Source organism: Panthera pardus, unplaced genomic scaffold, assembly GCF_024362965.1.
Source record: "Panthera pardus isolate Hobbes unplaced genomic scaffold, ASM2436296v1 HiC_scaffold_8, whole genome shotgun sequence".
NCBI lineage: Eukaryota > Metazoa > Chordata > Mammalia > Carnivora > Felidae > Panthera > Panthera pardus.
The window spans coordinates 32851369-32869764 of record NW_026527013.1 but is presented as its reverse complement, the minus strand read 5'-3'; the positions used below and the strand labels follow the sequence as shown (position 1 = coordinate 32869764).

Sequence of the window (18396 nt, the reverse complement as noted above, 5' to 3'; positions counted from 1 at the left end):
CAAAGGAGTATTTTGTAATTGTTAGAAGGTGATCCTTTTTAGTTTAAAATTCAAGTGGTGTAAATTGTGCCTTTGAGAAAAAAATAAATCCCAAACCAAACAATAAATATTTGAAAATTGTTGGTTCTAAGAGCAGAGAATTTCCTCTGAACCAAAAATACCCAACTCAAATGTGGAGGAAAAAATAGCTTCTTGATTGCTCATCTCCTTTACCCGGCCTCAGATGCATGGTTAGTAATTTACCGTGTGGTCAGGAGTCCATTCTGCCAGTTCACCACTCTGGAAGGCAATTACAGTTTAGGAATGTGATCACAAGTTAATAGAACATAGGTTTCTAATGGAAAGAATGAAGGAAGCCAGAAAAATTTAGTGAGAGAGCCAAATGTAGTATATAAATTTAGATATATTGATGTACATGCCCTACAGAGATTTCAGAAAACTAATTTAAAAAAACAGGACACAGGCCTTGACTTGCTATGTCTATACTGGTCAGTCTTAGTGTGGGAATGATAATGTCCAAAAAAGGAAGGAAGGAAGGAAGGAAAGTACTCCTTGAAGGAAGGGCCTAGAAAAAGAGTTTGAAGTCAGGAAAGATATAAATATGCAGAAGCACTTTATCCTACTGTGCACATACTAGGTGTTGACTTAATGCAGTGGAGAATAGTTTCGGAAAACTTGAACACAAAAAAATATAGTTCAAGATGAATTATCCAGTAGCAATTGCCAATAAAAAGACATTTTTTAAACTTCAGTACTTAATACAAAATTCAGAGAGACACATCCCACACTCTCTTGGTAGGGAGAAAGTAAACATTAAAACTCATACAGTGTACTTGAGGACTGATTTGTGCTGCCCAGGGTGTGATTTCATCCCAAAATATTGCAGGAATTCAGTGCCATGATAATAAAACCCTTCGTCCATTACTTTGTAAATTTCAGAGACCAGGTAAAGGAAATCAGGTCTAACAGAGGATAGATTTGTGATGTTCATCTTTTTAATGGAGCCAAAAATGGCCATCTTACAAATTAAAATTGAAGCAGGGGAGTTGGGTTTCTGGAGAGATGTCAGAGCAATCCAACATCCAGGAGATGCAAATCCAGGAGAAGTTTGCCAACACCCGGGAGACACAGTGACCTTGTGGCTTGATAATGGGAAAGAAACACATGGCAGATCCACTTCCTGTCTGGGAAGGTGTGTTGGATGTGCTAGACTGTAAGGTAAAAGGGATTGGTGTGTTAGGGACTTCTTCTCCTTCACACCTTTCACACTAATGCTTAATTCATCAAATAGCCCAAAGACAGTTTGTGCTATGGTCCTCAGGAGGAGACTGAAGTTCTTAGAAACCCGTCTTCTCCAGAGTGCTATTGTCAGAAACCCTAGGAGGCACTTTAAGAAGATGGGAAGATGTCTTTTAGACAGTGCTTGGAACCCACTCAGAATCCACTTCTCTCCCTCCCTCCTGCTGCCTGATTGTTTTCTCTTGTCATCGTTCACCTAGTACTTTCTCCAACTCACTTATGTCAGTCTGTACTTTCCCTCACTCTGCTTCTCATGTTTCTCTGTCCTCTCCCTTCCCCCACCGGCTCCCTTCAACAAAAGCTCAGAAACATGACTCTCCTTTATTTAGTTTATCATGTTCCTAGAAGGCCTGCCTTCACAGATCTTGGACAGGCCTAGATTGGGGGGTCCTCACCATCTCTGCTTTTACTATCTTTGGGACCAGCGTGGGAGGTGCAGTGGGGGCAGAATTTCTTCTCCTATGAAATACGGGAAGCGATAGTAAATATGTAAGGACAGCGCAGAAAGGCCCAGAGAATAGCTGAACATACTGAATCTGAACTTAAATTTGACAAGTCAAACCACACATGCTTCCTACCACTTGCCTTCTATAGAAATACTCTGTGAAATCTGGGGGGAATGAGACTTTAATCGGGGCAGACCCTGGCTGAGTCAGACTAACGCAGAGCCATCAGTTTGAATCAAGTTCAAGGTAATGAATATTTAGAAGCTTAAAAATATATTACTTATATTAAGGTCTTAGGTTTGTACTTCAGATCCCTCTGATTCAAAGTATTTGTTGATATTGGAAGTAAAGTGTGGCAGCCCAGACATTTCTATTTCCTTGGCAAAGGCATGGAATAGTATAAATATCTTAATAGAGGGCTCTGTGGATATGATAGCTAGCAAGACAATAGGGCAAAAGGAACAGGTTTCAACCATACACATTTTTTAGGTCTCCCCGAACTTCAAATATTTATGGGATTCAAATTTTCAAATCCTTCCTTTCGGTATTTATTACATCTGTTTTTGTGCATTAAAATATTTATGAAATATTTTAAGGGAACGATTCTATCCTTTGTTGATCTGTTTGACTTTGTAATGTGGATTCTGTAACGGAGGCTAAAGGTATTAACATGGGGACTAGGCTGGAATTGTAATCACTCGCCATAGAGATATACTGAAACCCAAGATAGAAGATCCTGTCAGAAGTTAGTGCCCTGATTGAGCACAACACCGTGACAGTGCCTTGAGAGCTAGGATATGCTTTGCTTGAGACATGATTGCTATGGAAAGTGTAGTAATACCCATTTTCATTCCTCCGGGAGAGCTGAAGTAGGTGTAGACACTGCTTGATAAAGGATGTAGGATACTTGCCGGAATTTGTCATAAAAATAGCCAATCTGTCCATCTGTCTTTGAGTTTTAGAAGTCAAATACATTGACACCCCTTCATAATACTGTGCTGGCACATGCTCTTTTATCAGGCCCTCATTATATGGCGCACGTATTGCTTTGGGATGGAGCTATAGATTTGGGATAATGGGCCTCAACTCTGTAATTTAAAAAGCTAGAGAGAATTTCAACGCAAAGTCTTGGTTTAATTCTAGGTGAAGAGTTAAAAGTTTAATAAAACGAGTATAACTATTTTTTTTAGTTTATTATTTTTGAGAGAGGGACAGAATGTGAACGGCGAAGGAGCAGAGAAAGAGGGAGATAAGAGGATCCTAAGTGAGCTCTTTGCTGACAGAAGAGGACCCAATGTGGGGTTTGAACTCACAAACAGTGAGGTCATGACCTGGGCTGAAGACGGACGCTTGACCGACTGAGCCACCCAGACGTCCCCCGAGTATAACTCTTGATACTCAAAATGCATCCTGTAAATCCAGAGCATGTTAAAAATTATTTTAGTGCTCAGAAGATGGCCCATAAAATGTAGAATCAAAGCAGGGCATTTTGTATATTGTATAGTTTTGTGACAGTTGGTGGTGCTTATGCAATAAAATGAAGGCACTTGCCAATTAAATATGATTTCCCTGACACCAACACATAATTCTGTTACACGTGAAAGTGAGACTCTCCAGAGGACTTTGGACGTGTTACCTACCTTGCCTAAGCCTCAGTGTCTCCATCTGTAAAGTGGGGTAATAACTGAACCTATTTCATTGAGTTGTAAGAATTAAATGGGGTAGTACAAGTGGAAATGGACTTAGCACAGTCTTTGGCGCATCATAAATGATGAAGAAATGGTGGCGGTTCATAGATTTAAGAAAGACAGCAGTTGGAGGAAATTCAGCTAGCTCAAAAAAGCATTTGCATATAAATGTTAATTTTTTTAATGCTTAAAGTTAATCTTCAATCCAAATCATGAAGGCAGCAGGAAAAAAAGAGAGAGAGAGAACACTGTTTCAGAATGGGATCCCACCTGCCTAGAAAAACCCTGGGTACCACAAACACACAAGGACTCAAAAGGGAAACTCCTGCACAATTCAGTAATTACAATCACTTTAATTACAACGAAACGTTCTTTTTGGTATCCTGATTATGATTTCCCCATGGCCCGAACAATCTTGTGATTTCCCAGAGAGTCTCCATAAAATTAATTACAGTGAGCAATATGAATTTTTTTAAAGGACCAATACATGGGTTGATGAAACTTCTGGGGAATCGTATTGACAGGCAGTGCAGTCTCTTAGTCCATTGTTCTGACAGTGCGTGTACTTGATGGCATATCACATAGATTAATCACCTTGGTTGTGCTCGTTAACTGCAGTCATAAAAATGTACCAATAATATGCTTTTAATATTGTGATCCCAGAAATCCATGTTCCCGATAAAAAATCTGGTGATCATCTTTTGTATGGTTTTCATGTGCCAGGCCCTATCCCAAACACTGTCTTCTCCTTAATCTTTGCACGGATTTTCTGAGATACTTCTGATATAATGCGTGTACAGAAGAGAAAACTGAGGCGAAGGAAGTTGAAGTGACTTGGCGTGAGTACCAGCCAGTAAATTGCCGAGCTGGGGGTACACACGGCCAGATAGTCAGAGTCTGGAATCTGACCTCCTAACCATTCTGCTAAGCTGCCTCCCATTAAGCCTGAGAAACACCACCTCCCCAGCTCGGGGTTGCCAGGCGTATTGGCATAGTAAAGAACCTGAGGCTGCTCAGAGGAAAATCAAAGCACAGACACACAAAACTTTTTCCCTCTGTTTCAGCCACTATTTCTGACCCTTAATTGACCCCAGGTTCCTTTCCCTCAGAATCTGTAGAAACAGTGGTGAAAACAGACTATGGGAAACTTGGCCTAAAACATGAATTGGATTACATTACAATTTACTTGATCTGTTATATTTTCTTAGTAATCTTGTGCCTCAACTGTGAGAACCACAGGCTCTGTGGCTGAAATACAAACTTAAAATCATAATTCAACTTCCTCGTTTTAGAGTTTAACTTAAGTTCCCACGGTCATAAAATAAAAACTAGGAGTGGTAGCTAGGGCCATAAGTCCAGTTAATGTATTGAGTGCTTACTATATGTCAGGTACTATACTAAGCTTTTCAAATATTTTTATCAAAGGGAAGGGAATTATGTCATCATCCCCTTCTTTCAGAGGAGTAAAATAAGACATATGGCTAATGAGTGGGGAAAGGGGGACTGGATCTCAAGCCCGTGACTTTAACAACTGTGTGCAATGAAATAAAATAATAGGAAGCCAGACCCAAGTGCGTAATATCCTTAGGAAATTAAAATGGAGGACAGACCACATGTCATTGGGATTTCTGGGAGGTATTGTCACTGCAGTGGACTGCAGTGGAGAGATATCGTCCAGGTGTCCCAGGTGGGAATACTTAACACATTTTCCCATAGAAACTTTGTTACACATTATGGGCAGGTATATGTATTCTGAAAGCATTAAGATGCCTACTATGAGCTGTAGGACTCCTAGAAACTTGTAGGCTATATTGCCCGCTATTAATTAAATAGGCATTCATAGCCTAATCTTAGAACCTAACCACCACATGTAGTATTTTCTTGATGAGAAGATTGATGCCAAGTTCCAAATAGTCAACCTAAAATTAAGTACTAAAGTGCAGCTTGCTCATAACTGCTTGCTATCTGCTTTGATCGTAATGGAGAAATAATTAGTAAAAAAATATATAACCATTACTATATAAGTGATTAAATTTTAATACATGCATGTTGGTGTGCAGTCTGTAGGGCATGCTCTTGAGTGTTTTCAAATTCTGGATCTCCAGACTTCTAGAGATTAATGAAGTTGCTTATGAATGTGGTTAGCGGAGAAGAAAGTCAATTTACCTAAGAATATAATTATATTCATTCCATTAGGGTGGCTTCATGATTTATACAACTTCTATTTACAAACTCTGCCTCTAAGTAATGCAGGTTTTAAAATTAATTTTTCATCAGTGATTCTAGACGAGATCTGTGTAGAAGTCTACATTTTCAGTTGTGCTTCATTAAAAGCACTGGGGAGGAAGGTAGATGTGTGTGTGTGTGTGTAGTTATCAAGATGTTAGCACACTTCTGATTGTAATATTCACATGAGGAAATCAAGCGGACTCTGCTCAATATTGCTGATAAATTGCAGGAAACAGTAATAGAGACGTTTGTTATTAGTCCGTCCAATCCTGGGGCAGTAATGCCAGTGTGGTGCCGTGTTTTGAAGGGGCTGCCATTTTTAAGTGTCAGGGAGGGAGAGACACTTCCCTCGGTTACAATTTTAGGGAAGCATTTCGGGGGCACACTTCTCCGTTCATTTGCGGGGATGTCGGTTGGGTGGAGGGTAATGGGGACATACGTGGCTCTCACATCGTAGAATATCTTAGAATGGTTCTGTGAACTCTTGCTTAGAAATTCCAGTCAGGACGGTTTCAAACAGTGATAGGGAAACCAGGCGTGTCACTCAGATGTGGGACTTCTGCATACCTCCTGCTTTGATGATCTCTCCTCTGGGGCCCTCATTCTGCTGCGCTCTCTCTCCCTCTCCCTGCAGAGTCCTCAAATGCCACTTTGTTGACCAACGCAGAGAAGATTGCCACCATCACCACCACACACGCCCCTTCTCAGCAAGGGGCCCAGGAGACCAGGTCAGACATAACTTTGGTTGCTTTTGTTAGTTTTAAGGGGAAACAACTAACTCCTGATCTGATGATACTCATCCTTGACTTTGTTTTCTTCCCTTCAGTTTCATGGTTTGCTTTGCTTTTACGCTTCTCTCTCTCGCTTTGGCAGGAATACCACCAAACCAAAGCCGGAATCTCAGTTTGAGTTCAAAGCACCCCAGGCAACACAGGTGAGGGCCATTCTTCTTTTTTTCTGTTTGCTTAGTACATTTCCTTCCAACTTTCTGAAGCTATTTTTTACGAGCTATCTTTTATAAGGTACCCCCAATTAAAATAAATAACCTTTTGTGAGAGGATGTACCAAATATGAGCTCACATTTAGCTGGCTAGGAAATGACATTTTCTGTTACTACCTTTGCAAAACATTCCTAGATATCCTCTTCTAGGTGGGAAAAATAAAGAAAGAAAGAAAGAACCGCACTTATCTCAAGGACTGGCCATCAGAGAAAGAGCAAAAGTGCTAATCGCTACTCGGGGTATTCATGCCTGTATTTATGCCAAGAGATGTCTTTTTTTGTTAAGGTGTTTCCCAGACGTGGGAATTTCAGGTGAGACCCGGAGAGCTAGCTACCTGTCTGGCAGGGTGGTAGGAGAGAATGCGCTAATATGCAGGTGAAGGAAACTTGGGAGTAATCCGTTTATGGATTCACTAACTCACTCGAGCTCCTCCTCATCCTGGGTGGGAACCACTCCTCAGATGGGAGGCGGTCGCTCTTGGCATCCTGGTCATAGACACCGCTGCTGTTTTCCAGGCACGTGGCAGGGAGGCCTGTGCAGAATGGCACCACGTAATGAGTTTTCCCGCCACAAATAACGATGCGTGGCCTCACTGATTAAATTTTAACACACGTCTGTTGGTGTGCGGTCGGCAGGCACACTCATGAAATGTCTTCAGATTCTGCATCTGCGAATATGTCAGATGAATGAATGTTAATAAACAGCTGAGAATCACCAAAAGAGGGATAGAGACGGTGCCTTTGTGTCAGATCACCATTTCGGAGCATATTTGGGAAGCGATGTGAAGAAGAAATATGTGTGGGTATGCGTTCTCCCCTGAATGACTGCATTTCATTTTTTAAATAGGAGCAAGATTTTTACACTGTGGAACTAGAGAGAGGAGCCAAGGGATTTGGCTTTAGTCTTCGAGGGGGCCGAGAATATAACATGGACCTCTATGTTCTGCGCTTAGCAGAGGATGGTCCAGCAGAAAGGTGTGGAAAGATGAGGGTAAGTAGGAAGAGGAGTCTGGAAAAATAAGTCCTCTCCAGTGGCTTTTTGACATGATGTGGCTAGAACCTTCTTGTTCCTGAGAACTACATTTCATACTGCTTTCAGAACACTCTAAAATGCATGACTCCCGCCTAGGGTGTATTTCTCCCTAAAGCATAGTTGATGGTAACTGCTAAAGTTAGGTGAGCCCTTCTGATTGTTCAGGGATGAATGAAGAATTGGAATTACATGCAAACTTACTGAAGTAAAAATCAGTCCTGTGTCCGTAGTTCTTCTACTTAATCTCATATGGTAAGCGCGTCATTTCACAGCAAATCCTAGGATTTACCAGGATGCATAGAGAGCAGGAAGTCCCTCTAGTCTTGTAGGTTCTGGGTGGTGAGCTCCATTCAGTGTCCTGCTAGTCACCGGGTCTTACTTTAGCCTCAGGAGCAGGTCGACTCTGCCTCAGGAAAGGCCCCACATCTCCAAGCGGGAACATTCACAGTCTCTCTGCAGTAGTCAGAGTTGCAAATTTTAAATCTACACATGCCAAAAGATCACTCTCTTCTTTTTAGGAATCTGGTATCTGTTACTGTGTATGCATGTGTCACTTTTCTGGGGGGGCGGGGATTAGATGGCTTAAAAAAAATGGATAGGTCACGTAGATTGAAGCGTATGCATAGGGAGCAGTTTGCTACAAATGAAGAGGAATCAAGACGGTCAGGTCAGGAAAGGAAAAAAGTGCACGAAGCTGGTCCAGAGCAGAAAGAGGGAAAAAAGTGACCAAAGGTAGGGAACTTGATATTTGTATATGAGGCATAGTCTCTTGCTTGTTAAATTTCTACAGATTGAATTTTAATGAACATTTTTTAAATATTTATTTATTCTTGAGAGACAGAATGAGAATCTCAAGCAGGCTCTGCTCTGTCATCGTGGAGCCCAACACGGGGCTCAAACCCCCCAACTGTGATATCATGACCTGAGCTGAAATCAAGAATCAGACGCTTAACCGACTGAGCCACTGAGGTGCCCCTTTGAGCGTTTTTTTTTTTTTTAATTGAGAAAGTAGACCATGCATATGGGTATAAAAAATTAGTGAAAAATAGTGCATAGTAAAAATACAGTTTCCAAAGTCAGACTATATTACCAGTTTCTTGTGTATTCTTTTTTAATGCATATACATGTACAATTTGTACATATACAAAGAAATCTATAAACTCTATTTTCCTTTTAAGTTTCACACACATTGGTTATGCTTTTCCATGTGTTAGCCTACGTCAAAAAAGTTTCTGATGGAGTGAAATCTTACCATGGCATTTTGTGTAATGCTGTATAGTTCTCAAGACACATTTACAGTAGTGGCCAGCTTCGTCCTCACAGCTTGGTAGGAATGTGTTGTTAACATCCCCTTCTACAGATGAAAAATTGAGTTCCAGGAAGTTAAAGGATTTGAACAAGATCTGGTAGCTAACAAGTGATAGGACTCAAATTCAAGACCTTAATCTCCAAAGCCAGTGCTTTTCCTCTTCTGCCTTCTGGAAGATAAGCTCCTTGAGAGCAGGGATCTTGCCTGTCTTGTTCTCTCCTTTATCTCCGGTGCCTAGAATAGTAGCTGACACATCGTAAATGCAGCATCATTGTATAGGCATGGTTGTGTTCTCATCAGAAAGTTCTCTGCGGGCAGCAGTTACTTCTAAGCTCACTCACAGCTCAGCTGGCAGGATTCAGTGTCCCTTGGGCTGTTGGCCCTACCTCTCCTTCATGTCCTTATCACAGACTCTGTAGGGTAGCTCAGCACATGCGTCAGAGTGAACAAGTGAGAGGACAAAAAAAAGGGGGGCACATAAGACAGAAGCCAAAAGTATTTTGTAACCTTATCTTTGAACGGATATCACATCACATTTGCCATATTCTTTTTGTTAGGAGCAAGTGACTAATTCCAGCCCACATTCAAAAGGAAGGAGGGGTGCCTGTGTGGCTCACTTGGTTGGGCATCCAACTTCGGCTCAGGTCATGATCTCACAGACTGTGAGTTCGAGCCCCGTGTCGGGCTCTGTGCAGACAGCTTGGAGCCTGGAGCCTGGAGCCTGCTTCAGATTCTTTGTCTCCCTCTCTCTCTCTCTGCCCTCCCTCCCTTGCTCGCACTCTCTCTCTCTCTCTCTCTCTCAAAAATAAAAGTTAAAAAAAAATGTTAATTAACATTTTCCGTACTGTTTTATTTTTTTCTCTTAACACTTGCACTTTCTAACCTACACATTTTTCTCTAATTTTCTTGTTAATTGTCTTTCTCCCATTAGAATTTCATCTCCATGAGGGCAAAGGCTTTTGTTTCTTTCACTGCTGGACTATGCAACAGAAGATTTTCTGGACTAGACTCCATAAATACTTAGTAAATCAGTAAATGGAAGAACTTTATATCTTAGAGCACCTCAGCGGCCGGTGAAGCCCTTTGCGATCTTCTCATTTTGTCCTCTCTTTGGCAGATCGGTGACGAAATCTTAGAGATCAATGGCGAGACCACCAAAAACATGAAGCATTCTCGGGCTATAGAACTGATTAAGAATGGTGGCCGCAGGGTGCGTCTGTTTCTGAAGCGGGGAGACGGCTCCGTACCAGAATATGGTGGGTCAAACTATGAAAACATCCCTTCCTTCCCTGGCATGACTCCATGAATTTGTCTCCAGAACTACAGCAGGAAAGTCTTTTTGTTTCCCCCTGTTCACCAGTGTCTTACCAGCCTTTCGCACCATGTGATTATTTGCCTCGCTTGTTCTGAAATCTCTACACATTTCATCCTCTTGCTTGCTTACGTGGACTGGGACGTGGCCTAAGACAAGATCTTTATAGCCCCTTTCTGATAATCAGAGAGAACATTCTGTCTAGTCCCACCAAGAGTGAAGGAATGTTTGTTTGAACTGTGCCAAACTGTTTCTCAGATCCAATTGTTAGCACAAAAATGACTATACTCCTTTTCAGAAGCAGGAAAGCAGGTTTCCTGAGTGATATGTTGAGGCACAATTCTCTCTCTCTCTGTCTCTCTCTTTTTTTTTGTTTGTTTTATTTTTTGGTTTCTTGATGTTTTTACTGAAGAGGTGTGAAATTTTGAGATGATTTGGGGGCCTTGCTCACCTCCTTTATGCTCTGTATACGACACTTCCGCATCCCCCCCCCCCTTGCTGGTCCCTACCCCCAATCAGACCACCTGAGCCCACTACTCTAAAACAAACGAAACTGTTGATATATTAGCCATATGTTTTTAGATGAAAAAGGATGAAATAGATTCCCAGTGCTCATCATGAGGGAAACATGTTACTATACCTTTCCTATGGGGAAAGCCAGGTTATACATAGAGTTCCTTTGTCATATGTGTAGACATGATTTGAGTAAACAGCAATGATCTTTACCTAGCTTAGTGTTCTGATGGCAAAATGCTGTATTTTATAATAATTATGTCCTATTTATTTGAGAGTCTTGTTTAAAATAAAAAAAAAAAAAAAATCTATGCCCTAGATGTAGGGCTTCTCTTCCCAACCAAAGGTCTACAAAAGTTTCTATAGAAACTGTGATTGAATGGTCCCCATATACGTTGGTCCCCTTTATTAGGGATTGATCTGTTATCACCCTCTTTTCTGAAAGTCATTCTGCACAATTCCCAGTTGCATTTTGGACTTGATCAGATCCTTAATTCAGAGGCAGCTCAAAGAAAAGGAGAACTCCTTTGAAGGACAGTCTTCCCAGGTGTTGGACACTCATACAGGTGTAGACTACAAGGGGCCCAAGGTGGGAGGAGGGAGGAAATCCGATGAGGCCCCTTTAGACAAGGCCAACCACAGGGGAGGTATTTTGACAACATGAAGACGTCACAGCTGTGCACTGTGCTAAACCTCTGACCATAGGTGTATCGATGCCACTGAAACTGTGTAACATTGTCTCCCTTTCTGTCTTCCCTATGCTTCTGTTGGATGTGATATTTCATTTGAGAATCATCGTCAATAACCTGTGTACCTTCTCAAAACCTATGTCTGTTGCACTGAGGATGAAAATCCAACACTAACAAATGTTCTTTGGGCTAAAAATAAAGATCCTTTAAATACTCATTTTTCCAAGAAGGGTTGAACATGCCAGAGTTGTGCTGCTGTAATGTCTCATGCGTCATTTGGACTAAATCTCTCTATTGATTAGAGTCACAAATGGGTTATAATATGTTAAGTTCCAATATTTTTCTGACTTGATTGGAACCTGCTTCTCTGTGAGGCTATTTTTGTAATGAGTTTTTTGTACTTAATTTAACTGCCGCGGTCTTCGGGTGGGGGGAGGGAGGGACCTCTGGTCTTCTGTTGTTTATTGTTAATGCACTCCTCTATGCCAGCTTGTCATTGTTCCAGTTGTTTGAAAAAAAAAAAAAAAGAAAAAGAAAAAAGGATGCATCCATTGTCTGGGTTCTTGAGTCACCTTATATGGCTGTCTGAAAAATGTCACTGTTCGATTGCGGTCTCTGCAGCCTTATTTGAGTGTTGCCTTAGACTGTCTGACTGGACAAATAAACTCTCTTTGCCCCATGTTAACAAATGCAGATTTTTTTTCTTTCCTCTGTGTTATAGGGAATCTAAATGTTCAACTTTTTCTCTTTCTCTCTTTCTCTTTCTGTCTGACTGTTCTTGGTGCTGGGCCCTCCCTTCTACAGCGATGATACCTCCTAATATCGCTGCATGTATGAGAAATGAAAAGCTCGGGGAGGCTTGCTTCTACCTTATGGGCCATAATCAAACTACGGTTTGTAGCTCAATCAATACTAGGTGTTTCTGTGCTGTGGCCTAATTTCCTCATTGCTTCTGCTTAGCTCTATTTTGATATGTTTGGCAATTCATTCTGAGCACCCTGCGTTCTTTGAATTGTAAGTACACCGCTGACCCCTATTGAAGTCTTGCTCTCCCTTACCTTAAAAGTAGGTGTAAGAAAGCCCAAGGTTAGATTTATGAGAGTGAGCATAGAGCACCTACCCATACCCAAATCTTAAAATGTTTCCATAAGCTCCTGTTTGTGTTAATTCTAACAGAAAGAACAAGCCTCGTATCACAGGGCCCTCCCCTAGGTCAGCAAGGCTTTGTTAGACAGAGGGACGACATTTTCTACTCACTCAGTTAGCTCCTGGGAAACTACGGCCCAGAGTCCAAATCCTGTCCAGAGCCTGTTTTTCTAAGTAAAGTTTTATGGGCTCCTAGCCACGCCCATTTCTTTTATGTGTTGGCTACCGCTGCTTTTACACCGGAGTTGCACTTAAGTAGTTACGGCAAACTATGCAGCCGGCAAAGCCTTTACAGAAAATTTACAAACCCTGCTGTAGGCTATATTCCTGTTACTACCAAAACCCACCCTAGGTTTTGGGACATCTTTCATGAAACAGACTGTTTCGTGTCGACCTTGTTGCCTCACGAAATCCTTAAAAAGAGGTCCCGCAATCCCTGCATCACCCTGGCTTGCCCTCCACACGGCAGCACGTTGTTTCTGGTGTTTCCAGGGTCTTGCCTGGAATCCTACGATGTGTGTTACCGTGTTAGTTGCAACAGAGCATCCCTGCTTTGAAAAGAGCTTTCATAATTTCCGGATGCAACCTAAAACATCTGCTGTGTCATTTCAAATTGTTTAATAATAAATAGGAGCCCCCATGGGCTGTTGTGCTTTAAACTATAGATGCCTTGATGTTGTAAGGAGCAGTCCAGTGACTCCACAGCCCCCCGGATGCAATTATGGCTGCCTTGTGTAGTCTAATACTAAGGAAAGTACCTCTAAAAGATTTCATCTGCACCCCCTCTAATGTCAACCTCTATTCCACTCCCTTTCATTTGTCAGGAAACCCCACATTTTAAAAATAATTTCTTAAACATAACCCAAAATTAGAGAAAAGTATTGAATACAATTCACAAAGGTAGAATGTTTAATGGACCCTCACATTACCCGTCACCTGTCCCAGTCATCAACATCCGGCTGCGTTGCCTCTATAATCCCCTTTGCCCGACACCCTGGATTTTTTCTTTTTTAAGAGAAGTGTTTTAAAATAGTATACTTTGCATGCAGTACAACGCATAGAGCTTGAGCGTACCGCACAGGCTTTTTTTTTTTTTTTTAACCTCTCTATACACCCATTTAATGACCCTGATCAAAATATAGACTCCCCAAAATTCCCTCATGCCCTTCCAGGTCAATAACCTAGAGTATCTTTAAGCAAGATAAAATAAGTATTCTTTATAGAAAAGAATGTTTTGTGGGGGCTGGGAGGGGGGCAAGAAGGGTGGGCAGGGGGCAAGGGTTAGTGGGTGGGGAAGGCAGAGCAAGAGATAGTTAGGGTGGGATGTTCTGGTACTTTTGGATTACCCTGTTTGGGTTGTGCCTTGCAAGACTGGAGTCCCCACTGACGGCTGTGAGCTCCTTAACGATCTCTGCCCTGAGCACAGCCAACAGTAGCCAGAGGCCGAAAGCCACAAGAACTAAGTGCGTAACCCTCGTGGTTGCAGTCATTCTTCACCGAGAGTCAGTTGGCTTTGGCCCTGCCTGCTTTAACAGCTAGCTATTTGTTTGTTGTGACTAATGAGAGCTCAGGCGTGGGAGTGGGGACAGGGGCTGAAGGCCCTGCCGTACCAAACTGTGGCTGTCCTGTATTTTCCCGGCAGACCCCAGCAGCGACCGCCTCGGCCCCGCCGCCGCCGGGGCACAAGGTGTTCCGGAAGTGAGGGCCGCGCCCCCCGACCGCCGACCACATCCGTCATTGGAGTCCAGTTACCCACCCGATCTTCACAAATCATCACCGCATGGGGAAAAGCGGGCACACGTGAGAGACCCAAAAGGCAGCAGAGAGTATATCAGACACCCCACTGAGCATCACACATGGAACGGAACTTCTAGAAAACCCGACAGCGGGGCTTGCCGACCCAAAGACCGGGCAGCGGAGGGACGCAGAGAGGCACCCCCGGAGCGGCCGGTGCCCAATGGCCCCAAGAGGAGGTCCCCGGAGAAGCGCAGAGAAGGCACCCGCAGCGCGGACACCACTCTGGAGAGGAGGGAGAAGCACGAGAAGAGACGAGACGTGTCTCCGGAGCGGAGGCGCGAGCGCTCGCCCACCCGCAGGAGGGACGGCTCGCCCAGCCGTCGGAGGCGCTCCCTCGAAAGACTCTTGGATCACACGCGGTCCCCGGAGCGGAGGAGAGGGAGCTCGCCGGAGCGCAGGGCCAAGTCCACCGAGCGCAGGCGCGAGCGCTCCCTGGAGAAGAGGGGCAGGGAGGACAGGGTCGGCCACCGAGAGAGGGAAGAGCCCAGTCTGAAACAGGACGCGGGCAGAAGCTCCAGACACGCCCCCGAGCAGAGAAGGCGACCTTACAAAGAATGTAGCACCGACCTCAGTATCTGAGACTCCGAGGCACATTCCAACCTTTACCGTGTCAAAGGTTCTAAGAGGAAGGTCACAAACGTGAAATAATTTAGTTTCTTACCTTGAGGAAGCGTCTGACCCCCGATGATCCTATAATAGCAACAAACATTTTATGCGTTTGAAATCTTATAAGAAAAAAGAAAAAATATATATATATATGAAAAGTGTTGTGCCTGATGTATAATATTAAAGAAAGTATTTTTAAATGCATACTTTTTTTGGAAATTATTTGCCAAATGCTGCCCCGAAGGGATATAAATTTTGTTTCTACGTGACCTGTAGAATTGTCAAGAATCGTTCCCTTATGGGGGGCAGTCTTTTTCTCTCCTGGTTAAATAGGACTGTTGATCATTTTCTCTAAGGGAAATAATTGATTAAGTTTAATTAATTTGATGTAGATTGTTAGGTAGTGATGTAGTGCTATCCTGTAGTTTAGGAGTTTTTCTTGAAAAAAAGAGCAAAAAGGCAAAAGTTATATTTGTAGAAGCTGAGGACTCTTTGGGACAGATTAGGATTGTCAATGATCCTAAAATTAAACTGTATGAAGAGACTACTACTGCAAATGAAGGATATTTATAGCTAAACTACACAGCACAAAGAAATGTTGCCTTCTCGAGTCATAGTTGGTTCAGAAAACAGTTTGTACTCTCCCTGGCCATAGAAAGGCACAGAGAGGAGAAGGTTGGCCGCCGTTGCCCAGACATAGCCCAAGCACGGATAGATGATCAGGTTCATTAGTATCACCAATATCCGATAAGATCTCATTAAGGCAGCACCACCACAGCTTTGCTCAACTACCGGAAGGAACCGACAGTGAACACCTGTGTTGTCTTGTCTGATTTGAGGCCAAATAGTGGATCGAATGGGGAGCCATGTGCCCAGTGGGAGGGAACCATGAGAATCCTCCATACAGAAAGTGTGTTCCCCCCTGTGTAGCGTAAGCCCAACTGGGGGCAAGGGAATGAGCGCTGGTGGAAGTTACCTCTCTGTTGATATTTAAAGTGAGGGTTCGGGGTGCTTCTTCTTAGAAATGCCCATTTCCCTTTGAAACCCTAATAAAAGTCTCCAGGATGACTGAAAGGGAAAGCAAGACACAGTCCCAGTGGCTCTAGATCGAGTTGGCAAACCTCTGCCCTCATGACCCTGTCCTTTGAGTCTTTGGACAGCAGAACAAAGCATAACAATTTTTTTCTTTTTAGAATGACCCATTCTTTTGCAATCCCGCAGGAGGTGCGGTTGGGTCGGCTCATAGCCCCAGGATGTGGTTGAAATGGATTACTGCCTAGCTGAGCCAAAACGTTTGCTTGTACCTGTTGGACCACTACAGCAAACCGCTGCTTAGGATGCATTGTGTATTTCTGTAGTACTGTTTCGCATTTCCCATACAGACACACAACTTTGCAAGTCAATCACTGTTGTTCTCATGGTACTGTTTAAGGAAACAATGAAAAAGGAAAAAAAAATGGAGAAAACCAGTCAGTCCTTGTGTGTACAGAGTTAAAAATTGTAATTAATAGAGCCTGTTTAAAAAAAAAAAAAAACAACTGTTGCCTTTTTTTCTTGTATAAAAGAGAATTTATGACAAAAAATTTAGCTGTGAGGAATGTGATACGTGTTTATATTTCTGAATATGGAACAAATTGATTCATTGGGATATATTTTAATGTAATCTAAATCAGGTATGTAAAGCTGTTTTAAAATGGGAGACAATATAAGTAATTCTCTAAAGCTTTAGTCGGTTTGGATACCATCATTTCCTCCATGGGGAGCCTGCTTGTGAATTATTAAGCTCTGTTTGCATTCTCTGTTCTGTTCTTCACTCATTTCTTGCCGTGTGCTATGGACTTAATGCTCTTTCTGTATTGATGAAAAGCAGTATGTGGGCCAATCTTTTTATAAAACACTATGCATATATAAATATCACATTGTTCATAGCTTTATTTGACTTATGGGTTTATACATAACATAGAATGAGTCCCTATAGCTGTGTGGACATGTACAAAACTAGTTCCTTTCCTGGAACAGAGACCGTGTACATTCTGTAGCTGCAAAGGAGGAAAAGGGTCTGTGACCGCGATCTTTATTATCAGTTTTCCACGCGAAGCAAGCATTGAGCTGTGGTAGGGAGGCCGAGGGAGAACACGACTGAATAATGGCATTCTTTTTCATCAGGTTCCTAGGAGCCCACATGGGGATTTTATTCCTAAGGCTCCACTGCCAGGAATTTTCTCGCTGTTTCTAGCAAAATCTGTGATGTTAAATGATCGATGCTCTCGCTTGTGGTCCAGAGTTTTAAATAAATGAAATCAAGGTGGATTTGGGGGAGTACGTCATGAAATTAACAACTTAATGTCTTTCTTGTCGTCAGAGGTGATATTTGACATTTTAAAATCTGTGTGCTACCCACCTGGGCTTAGTCTTCACCAGTCCGTGAAGACTTGATGTGACAGTTTCCTCTGACTGCCACACATCAGATTTGCTTTGGGAATACTGTACTGTACAGGGACTATGCATTAAGCAGAAAGATCTAGTTTTCTCTGAACTACTGTAACCTTAGATTGGAGACGGATTCTTGTGAGCCTACTTTCCCTAATCCCCCACTTCATGTAAATGTCTTGATGAGAGATGATGGATGAGTATTTTGTATGATTAAATCAAACCATTGAAGAATCCCCCACCCACCCGTTACACAGTTGATGCCTGAAAGAATGTTGGTTGGGGGGGTGGGGGAGAACTCAACACCCTACTTGTATTTTTTAAGTTTCTTTTGTGAAAGATTTTTTAATGCATTTTTACTGTAAAAATACATGGAAATGTATGCATTCCATAACCACTATTGCTTCTGGATTGAAATCTTTCTTGTCTCTGCGTTGTCTCAAGTGTATCACGGTCAAGTAATCAAATGAGGGTGTCTGGCTCCAACTCAGTGCAATGACCCAATGCATGTCGTTCTTTTGAAAGGGAAGGAATTATGCCTTTGCAGCAGTAGTCCAGTGCCTTGCTACTCAAAGTGTGGTCCGTGGACCACCTGCCTCATCATCACTGGACTGTGTATTAAAAATGCAGAATCTCAGGCCCACCCTAGACCTCCTGAGTCGGGCTGTGCCTTTAACAAGACCCCCAGCTAATTCGAATGTACCTGAAGCTTGAACAGCACAGTATATCTCGAAACCCCGGTAAAAGGCAAGACCTGCTAAGCCATGTGCTTCTCACTTCCTAACGGTGATCTTGAACAAGTTCCTTAACCCCTTCTTAAGCCTCACTTTCCTCTTCAAACAGGCATATCTCAGAGTTGGTAAGAATGAAATGCAAAGTGTTTAGCACACCTCTGGCCA

The 18396-nt window shown here is 42.6% G+C and overlaps 1 protein-coding gene across 18 annotated transcripts in view; it reads left to right on the top strand.

Moving 5' to 3' along the window:
* MAGI1 (membrane associated guanylate kinase, WW and PDZ domain containing 1) overlaps positions 1–17895 on the top strand; it is a 631971-nt gene extending 614076 nt beyond the window's left edge. For 14 of the 18 annotated variants that reach the window (XM_019469800.2, XM_019469789.2, XM_019469788.2 and 11 more), the window contains 5 exons: positions 6297–6390; positions 6536–6596; positions 7510–7653; positions 10122–10260; positions 14307–17895. In XM_019469800.2, coding sequence (XP_019325345.2) covers positions 6297–6390; positions 6536–6596; positions 7510–7653; positions 10122–10260; positions 14307–15040 — 1172 coding nt within the window. In that variant the 3' untranslated portion in view covers positions 15041–17895. Of the gene's footprint in view, positions 1–6296; positions 6391–6535; positions 6597–7509; positions 7654–10121; positions 10261–12322; positions 12412–14306 lie in introns of all 18 variants that reach the window. The other 4 variants (XM_019469799.2, XM_019469795.2, XM_019469796.2 and 1 more) reach the window with 1 other exon arrangement.
* The last annotated feature ends 501 nt before the right edge of the window (positions 17896–18396 follow it).